General features: G+C 42.7%; 4 protein-coding genes across 4 annotated transcripts; 3 read left to right on the forward strand and 1 right to left on the reverse strand.

The window, feature by feature from the left end:
* Positions 1–10: 10 nt before the first annotated feature.
* SAMD00019534_017650 (hypothetical protein) lies at positions 11–1,227 on the forward strand (the record flags this gene model as incomplete). Its single annotated transcript, XM_012902356.1, has 3 exons — positions 11–220; positions 286–633; positions 706–1,227. The coding sequence occupies 3 exons, from the start codon at positions 11–13 to the stop codon at positions 1,225–1,227; spliced, it is 1,080 nt and encodes a 359-aa protein (XP_012757810.1).
* A 321-nt stretch (positions 1,228–1,548) lies between these two features.
* Positions 1,549–4,384, forward strand: SAMD00019534_017660 (hypothetical protein; the record flags this gene model as incomplete). Its single annotated transcript, XM_012902357.1, has 5 exons — positions 1,549–1,884; positions 1,965–2,430; positions 2,505–2,632; positions 2,709–3,450; positions 3,522–4,384. The coding sequence occupies 5 exons, from the start codon at positions 1,549–1,551 to the stop codon at positions 4,382–4,384; spliced, it is 2,535 nt and encodes an 844-aa protein (XP_012757811.1).
* A 2,058-nt stretch (positions 4,385–6,442) lies between these two features.
* SAMD00019534_017670 (hypothetical protein) lies at positions 6,443–7,275 on the forward strand (the record flags this gene model as incomplete). The annotated part of the gene is made up of 3 exons (XM_012902358.1): positions 6,443–6,571; positions 6,673–6,751; positions 6,836–7,275. Coding segments are annotated over 3 exons (648 nt in total), but the record flags the coding sequence as incomplete, so codon positions are not given.
* Positions 7,276–7,385: 110 nt separating this feature from the next.
* On the reverse strand, positions 7,386–8,822 carry SAMD00019534_017690 (hypothetical protein; the record flags this gene model as incomplete). Its single annotated transcript, XM_012902359.1, has 1 exon — positions 7,386–8,822. A coding segment is annotated over one exon (1,437 nt), but the record flags the coding sequence as incomplete, so codon positions are not given.
* Between the last annotated feature and the right edge of the window lie 54 nt (positions 8,823–8,876).

Raw genomic sequence — 8,876 nt, forward strand, 5'->3', positions numbered from 1 at the left:
GATAGATAGAATGAAAGCATTGATACTTGTTGGTGGATTTGGTACTCGTTTGAGACCACTCACATTGTCTGTTCCAAAGCCAATCGTCGAGTTTGCAAACAAGGCAATGATCCTACACCAGATCGAAGCACTATGCAAGATTGGCGTCAATGAAGTTGTCCTAGCAGTCAACTACAGACCTCAACTAATGTCTGCATATCTTGAGCCTTATGCACAAAAGGTACCTTATCTCATTCAATCATTCAATCAATCAATCACTAACATTGAATGAATGAACATCATTAGCTTGGTATCAAGATATCATACTCACATGAGACTACACCGTTGGGAACTGCTGGACCTTTGGCATTGGCCCGTGAGTTACTTAATGATGGTCAACCATTCTTTGTGTTGAATAGTGATATAATATGTGACTTCCCATTCGCTGACTTGTTGGCTTATCACAAGGCACATGGTAAGGAGGGAACTATCATGGTGACCAAAGTGGAGGAGCCCTCCAAATATGGAGTGGTCGTGTACAAAGAGGAAGATGGAAGCATTCAACGCTTCGTCGAGAAGCCACAACAATACGTTGGTAACAAGATCAATGCTGGTATATACATATTCAACTCATCAATCCTTGATAGAATCCAAGTATGTTTGATTGATCCATCGATTGATTGATCACAGTGACTAACAACAACTACCTTGTGAATCTATCCTTAGCCCAAACCTACATCGATTGAGAAGGAGATATTCCCAAAGATGGCAGAGGATGGACAATTGTACTGCATGCCATTGGAGGGCTTCTGGATGGACGTGGGTCAACCAAAGGACTTCTTGCTTGGTATGGGATTGTATTTGAACTCACTCAAACAAAAGACACCAGAGGTGTTGTCATCAGGCCAGGGCATCATCAGTCCAGTGTTGATCGATCCAACGGCAACCATTAAGCCCGGTTGTCTAATTGGACCAAATGTTACTATTGGACCACATTGCACTGTAGAGGAGGGTGCACGACTTATCAACACTACCGTGCTGGCTGGTGCAACTATTGGCAAGAACAGTTGGGTCAAGTCATCGATCATTGGATGGGAGTCGACCATTGGCAGCTGGGTACGAATGGAGAATAACTCTGTACTTGGCAAGGATGTACACATTGCCGACGAACTCTATGTCAATGGTGGCAAGATACTTCCGCACAAGTCAATCACATCATCCATCGAGACACCAGAGATTGTCATGTAGATACATCTCATTCATTCCTTCAATCATTCAATCAACCAAGTTGGTTGGAATAATCCCCAACCCATGTATCATCATGTGTCCACATCTCACTCTCTCTTGTCAGCCTCCATTGGCTTCATGTTAATAAACCCATCATTGTACAAAGACTAACATATATTGAGTATGATGATCTCCAAGATGACGAATCGCGAATGGTTGATTGCCCACAATTTCGCGGTGACATCATGATGAAGTTGATTGATTGTTTCATTTGTCATTGATTGATCACACATTCATACAAATACATATAACATTTAACATACATATACAGATAGATTACCAATGCTCAAGTCAAGCAACAGTGTACATTGGTCCAGGACACTGAATGCATGGAGAAGCATACGCTCATCATCCTCATCAACAACATCAACGTCATGTCCACTGTTGGTACGACCACTTCTACAAAGACATCACTTTGGTCGTGATGTACATAGTATACATAGATGTCCTGCATTGACAATGATCAATGTTAACAACACTTCATCATCATCATTGATGTCCTCGACAACAGGTCGAAGATACGTATACACACCGCCATCATGGGAGACAGACCTCCAGAAGAAGTTACAAGACACAGTCACCTCCACGCAAGAGCAGCTACAGGATGAGAAGGGGAAGGTATGTTAGGTAGTGTGATGTGCGACGATCACATCTGTCAGTGCACTGACTGACCGATCAATCAATTAATCATACATTAGAATCAACTCGAGGGCATCTTATGGGTCAGCAACTTGTACCCGATCAAGATATCAAGGCTGGACTTCCGGTCGTTGCTGTTCAAGATACCAATCACACAGAAGTTGATGGCCATCTTCCCAGAGGACATTGAAGTCATATCGATTGAGAAGCGACTGAAGGAGGGTGGCGCTTATGTGCACTTCCGCAAGAAGAACCCGGCAGAGGGCGAGACTATAGAGTCGCTGGCAGCAGAGCTCAGTCAGCGTTTTGTCGACGCCGACACACACTTCCACATGGCATCATCGCCCGCACGCGCAATACTCGTGCTTGGTCAACCGTTTGTCGAGGACATTGACGACAGACTGCCATCATTCATACTCAAAGTCTATTGCAAGGGCGCCGAGCTCAACGTAGACGACATATTCAGATTGTTGAGACCCTATGGCCACATTGTACATATCGAACGGCCAACAGAGACTCCAAAAGGTAACCTTTTAATGAGGCATCTCATCCACTACTTGCCGCTAACATGCACATCCAATCAATCAATCATTTATTAGATGGACAAAAGTATACACTTGTCGCGTTCTCCAAGGTGGAAGGCGCGATCGCAGCCAGGAACTGTCTGCACAACAAGTACTTCCCAGACCTCGGCACGACCTTCATCATGACATATGAGAGCATGAGAGTATGGACTACCACCCGCCATCATTCCTCATGTTACTCGCATCCGACACTAACCCTTACCCTTACCCTACCCTTAGACCATTGTAAAGATTAGAGATGTTATAACGAACAATCCCAAGTTCATGATCCCACTGATTGGTGTGTTGGCCACACTGATCACATTGTTCCTGTTCGATCCATTGCGCAAGTACTACATGAACAAGTCGCTGTCCACTCCGCTCTTCTTTGATGAGGTCGAGGAGTGGCAGACACGTTACGAGGAGAAGCTGCTCGACTCGCACTTCAACTACCCTCCCAACTCTATTGTGATGATCAGCGCGCCAAAGGGCAGCGGCAAGTCAAGTCTGATCGACAAGACTCTCGAGGGTCGTCAGAACACCCTGTTGGTGGACTGCAGCGCAGAGGTCAACAGCTCTGACGAGGAGTTCATCGAGAACCTGTCCAAGGACATTGGCTTCTTCCCATCGTACGGTCTGTACACCAACGCACTCGGCTGGATGGACGCCGTCCTGCCATCATCAGGCAAGGGTGGCCTACACCAGTCCACTGCCGGCCAGCTGCAGACCATCCTCAAGCTGCTGGACCAGTGTCTGGAGGAGAAGGCCGTCACCTTCCCTGAGGATCCACATCAAGCCTTCCCCTATCCATTGATTGTCATTGATGGATTCTTTGGTGCCATCTCCGCCATTGAGAGCAAGGAGAAGGCTCGTGCCATCTCAGACGCCGTCATCCAGTGGTCCATCACGACCACACTCAAGGGCAATGCCCATGTTGTATTCATAAGTAGTGATCCATTCGCCGGTGATGTACTAAAGAAGTGTATGTATCATTTAATCAATCGATCGATCAATTATATAACTAACAAGGCATGTCCTCGCGACCAATCATAGACTTGGAGAACAGAGGCGGACAGTCTCTTACAATTCACTTGGGCGATGTACCACCAAACAGCGCAAAGAACTATATTAGACATAGATTGGGAAGAGACCTTAGCGAAGGAGAGTACTCCTCAATCATTGATACGCTGGGCGGAAGATACTCAGACCTCAACTACCTCTCACAGCGCATGACATCGGGCGAGCCTGTCAGGGCAGTACTCAACTCGATGGTAGCCAGAGCAGTAGGCGACATCAGATCCGATGGATTCGGTCTGTCTAGAAAGGACGATGACAAGGGCAAGGGTGGCGTACAACTGAAATGGACGAGGACACAAGTGTGGGAAACGATCAAGCGTGTGGCGCAATCCAAGCTGGTCAGCTACGATGACCTGCTGTTCAACGTGTTCAACGGTGACGAAACGGCATTGAACAACATCATCACATCAGGCATCCTCGGCTTTAGCTCGCACAACAACGAACGAGTTGTAACGGCCTACTCACCACTATACAATGCAGCCTTCAAGCAGATGGTTGAAGACATTGAGTTCTGTGTTGGAATGGACATATTTACACAAAAGGCCAGGATCGATGAGGAGATGACAAAGTTGAACAAGGTGGAGGAGGAGCTCATCAAGCTAAAGACACTGTCGTCCAGCAAGTGGTTCGAAGGCGACACTGTCAAAGTCAGGCGACAGTTGCTCGAGGAGAAGATGATCGATCATGTGTCAAAGATTGAAGGTCGCGAGAAGATCCTACAGAACCATACTCAATTCCAAAAGTTCATCTCAACCAAAAAGACGCCCTCTACAGATCCAAAGGCAACCTATTGTAGTTCAGATGATGGTATGGCACAACATGCTGCTACCAGGGCATGAGAATAAATAACTAAAACTATTTATTTGAACTAATTAATTAATTTTGACAAATGATACTTTAGTAGTATTATAATTATGTTTATCTCTAATTCTAATCATTAAAGTTGATTGGTCAATTCTTTTACATGATAACCCACTGTTATCAAAAGTATAAGGTATAACTATTTCTGAGATATGATTATTAGAGATCATTTTAAACAAGTTTGTAGCTAATTGCTTTGTATCACTACTTGGTCTATTGAAATGAAAATAAGGTAATTCCAAAATGAATGGTTTTGAACTAAATTCTGGTATCCTTCCAATTATACTAACTATATCATCATAGCTTGAATAATAGAAACTTATCCTTTCAAATTGTTGTAGACCAAATTTGGATTGAAGTAATAATAATTGCTCAGTATTATTACAATTTAAACGCAATATCTTTAGATTATTTGGAAGGCAAGCAACAATAGGAATTTCCAAGGCATATATTTCAAGGTATTCAATTGAATTTGGAAGTAGACAATATCTAAATATCTTTGAATATTGTGAAGGTAAAGTAAGAGATATTAGCCCTTCAGGGAGCACTCCAGGAAGAATATCTTGATTAAATGGTTGTCCTATGATGAGTGTCCTAATTGAAGTAGGTAAAACATTTAGTCCAATGTGATGGTAATAACCTTTGATTGATAAACTGGTGAGTTGATTTGGAAGAGAAAAAGGTTGAAGTATTAAGTTTGAACGATAAACTAGAGATCTCAAAGAGTTTGGTAATAAACCTAGTGGAAATCTTTTGTTTTCAAATATAGAAGATGAATGATATTGGAATACCAATGAAGTTAGAGTGGGAGGAAATTGATTTGTTAATTCTTCATATCTTTTAAAACAGAGATTGAGATATGTCATAGAAGGAGGGAATATTTGATCCTCACCTTCAGCAGTTTGATTCATAGAGATAGTCAAGTTATCAATTAAAGGAGGAAGTGATTGTATCCAAATTTTGTTGAATCCAAAATGATCAGAAACTGTGAGTTGTTTCAAACCCAAAGGAAATACTTCTGGTGACAATAGTATATTTCGATCCCGATGACCATTCCTATATTTGATTGAAAGGGATGTCAAAGTTGATGGTAAGACACCTTGTATTATATCTGAATTGTCACTAATTATATAGAGGGTTGAAAGACCCTTTGGAAATGATCCAACTGTGAATCCAATCATATCTAAATTCATATCAAAAAAATTTTCATTGCCAATAATAATTGATTTTAAAGTTTTTGGTAAGACATCTATTCCAATTGGAGATATATCAAGTGCCTCCAAGGTCTCCAAGTTGGATGGGAGATTCTCCTTGTTCAGAATACCATAATACCTTCCAGAAAAATGAACTTCTTTGATACTATTAGGTAAAACACCTGTATCTAAAGTTTGATAGAAAAATGGTCCAAAATGTATTATTTTAATAGTTTGAGGTAATTTCCATTGATTGAAAGGTTGATGGAAAGAATTTCCAAAATATATTGAACTTAGTGAAGGTGGAAGTTTATCAAATGATATTGGACCTTTGAATCTATCCATATATAATTCAGATATAGAAGGGGATAATTTTTCTGGATCAAATGAAGTAATATCCCTTAAATTACATTTTGTACAAAATGTTGATTCAAATCGAATAAGTATCTTTTGAACAATTGGATATAGTTTCTTACATGTAAATGATAAACAAGAAAGATCAGAATAGAATTCAAGTTGATCCAATTTAGTGGTAGGTCTGAAATATTGACATATATTATTTATTATTAAATATGGTAAGTTATCCATTATTATTATTATTTATATATATAAGAGTGAAATGGAATGAAACAAAGATGTAATATTAATTTATTAAAGGTGGTGAAGTCCAAAATTGTCATTTGTTTGAATATAATTGACATAATTATGCTCCAATCATTGTCAAGATATATTAATAAGGAATCTATATTGTTGTTGTCAAGTCACATTAATGCACCAGCACCAGTTGTTTCAAGTCATTCATGTTTTACAACAACAACATCAACAAATAGAAAGACAACCACAATGACTTTGAAGAATGTACTCGTACCAATCGCTGATGGCTCAGAGGAAATAGAGACATCTATCATCATTGACGTTCTACGCCGTGCAGGTGCCAATGTTGTTGTGGCCAGTGTCTCTGATAACTTGGAAGTACGTAGTAGGTCTACCATCATTCATCAATCTATCAATCTATCAACGAATGAATGTTTGAATGAGTTGCTGACGTTTCAACATCATCATCATCATAACAGATAGTGGCATCTAGGAAGATGAAGATTGTGGCTGATGCACTATTGAAGGATGTTCACAACAAGCATCAATGGGACCTAAGTACGTTGAACCAATCAATCCTCGAGGGTCCAACTACTTTATACAGTAGACTAACTAACTCATTCGTTGTGAACACGCACGTAGTCACACTGCCAGGTGGAATGCCCGGCGCTGATAATCTATCAAAGTGTAGCACATTGATCACTTTGCTCAACAATCAGAAGGAATCAAACAGATTGTATGGTGCGATATGCGCTTCACCAGCTGTTGTACTGGCTCAACACAACCTGTTGAATGAGAAGGCCACTTCATACCCTTCACACATGGAGAAGCTTGGCAACAAAGCCGTTGCATCAAAGGATCAACGAGTTGTTGTCGATGGCAACTGTGTCACCAGTCAAGGACCTGGCACATCATTTGACTTTGTCCTTACCCTTGTCCAACTACTCTATGGAGAGGAGAAAGCAACAACAATTGAGAAAGGATCTCATTGTTTGATTGAAGGATCATTCAATCATAGTTGTTGGCGGATGCCTGGCAACACTCACCACTGTACATTAAAGCATCATCATCATCACATTGATTGATTCGTTAGATAGAGATAGAGCTTTATTGCTTTGAACGAGGCGATACGATGCGGTGCGAGAGGTTATATTAACAAGCTTGTGTGTATAAAGGGTAACCAAGGCAGTCCTTACTTCTTGGACTTCTTTGGCTTCTTCTCCTCCTCCTCCTTGTCGGCCTTCTTTGATGATGACTTCTTGGTCTCCTCCTTGGTCTCTTCCTTCTTTGATGATGACTTTTTGGTAGACTTCTCCTCCTTCTTTGGCTCCTCAACAGCCTTCTTTGACTTCTTCTCTGACTTGGCGGCTGGCTTCTCATCAACCTCCATTGCGTCCTCATCTCTCTCCTTTCTCTTTGAAGACTCCTTCTTTGATGACTTTTTGGTCTCCTTCTCCTCCTCCGACTCCTCAGACTCGACGGCTGCCTTCTTTGATGAGGACTTCTTGGTCTCCTCCTTCTTTGGCTCAGCCTTCTTTGATGACTTCTTTGACTCCTTTGGCTTCTCCTCCTCAATCTCCTCGTCGGACTCCTCCTTCTTGGACTCCTTCTTGGTCTTCTTTGAGGACTTCTCAGACTTGCTGTCGTCCAGCGAGCGCTTCTTTGATGGGGTGGTGCTGGCACTGCCAATGCCAAAGTCCTTCTCGACCTCCTTGATGACCTCTCTCATGACGTCGAGGTTCCTCTTGGGCGACACACCAGTGTTGAAGAACTCCAGACGATCCTCCACCTGCTTCTTGAGCGACAGACCAAACTTGTCGGTCGGGGTCTCGGAGAAACAATCGATTCTTGTGGCCGACGCCACCTTGTTGGCGAGACATCTCGAGATTCTACCCTTGTTCTTTGGTGTGGCCTTGCTGATGAAGGACGAGTTGTAAATGATACCATACTTGGGAGTCTTGCCACGGACCTTCATGGCACGGAACAGAGCCTTCTCGGCACCGAGAATCTGGATGGTGGAGGCGGGGTACTTGGCAAGGTTGGTGAGGGAACCGGCACGCGAGATCAGCTTGGCACCGACACGGTCGCCAATGAGGGCCTGGAGGTTGGGGGCAATGTCGCGCATCTTCTTGGTGAGATACTGCTCCAGCGACTCTCTGTACTCGTGCATCGAGATGACACGATCGGCAAACGACAGGATGGACTCGAGATCGATGGTGGAGATGTCAGTGCCCATGGAAGCCTTGGCGGCGTTGTAGATGTCCTTGGCGAGCGACTCGTCGTCGACGATCTTGGCAATGTCCTCGACCATGCTCTCCTTGATGTCGGTCTTGTTCTGAATGAGCTTGATCAGACGGGCAAAGTGGATGTTCTCCTTGACGATCTTGATCATCTCGGGGAAATGCCACGAGTACCACTCGCGCACTCTCATGTGATACGTGTTGAGATCCTTGTCGATCTGCTCCAATGTGCAGATGGCCTGAATGATCATATTGTCCACCTTGTGTACGTTGAACTTTACCTTTGATCTCGAGTAACTGTGACCCAGACCAAGTTGTGCCTTAATAAGATCTCTATCCTTCAACTTAATAAAGTCGCTAATGTGATATCTAATGCAACGAATGATGTCCTGTTTGAGTAATTGATTTAGATTGATTGTGATAATGATTGATTGAGTGATTGA

The sequence above is a fragment of the Acytostelium subglobosum genome, assembly GCF_000787575.1.
Source record: "Acytostelium subglobosum LB1 DNA, scaffold: scaffold3, whole genome shotgun sequence".
Classification (NCBI taxonomy): domain Eukaryota; phylum Evosea; class Eumycetozoa; order Acytosteliales; family Acytosteliaceae; genus Acytostelium; species Acytostelium subglobosum.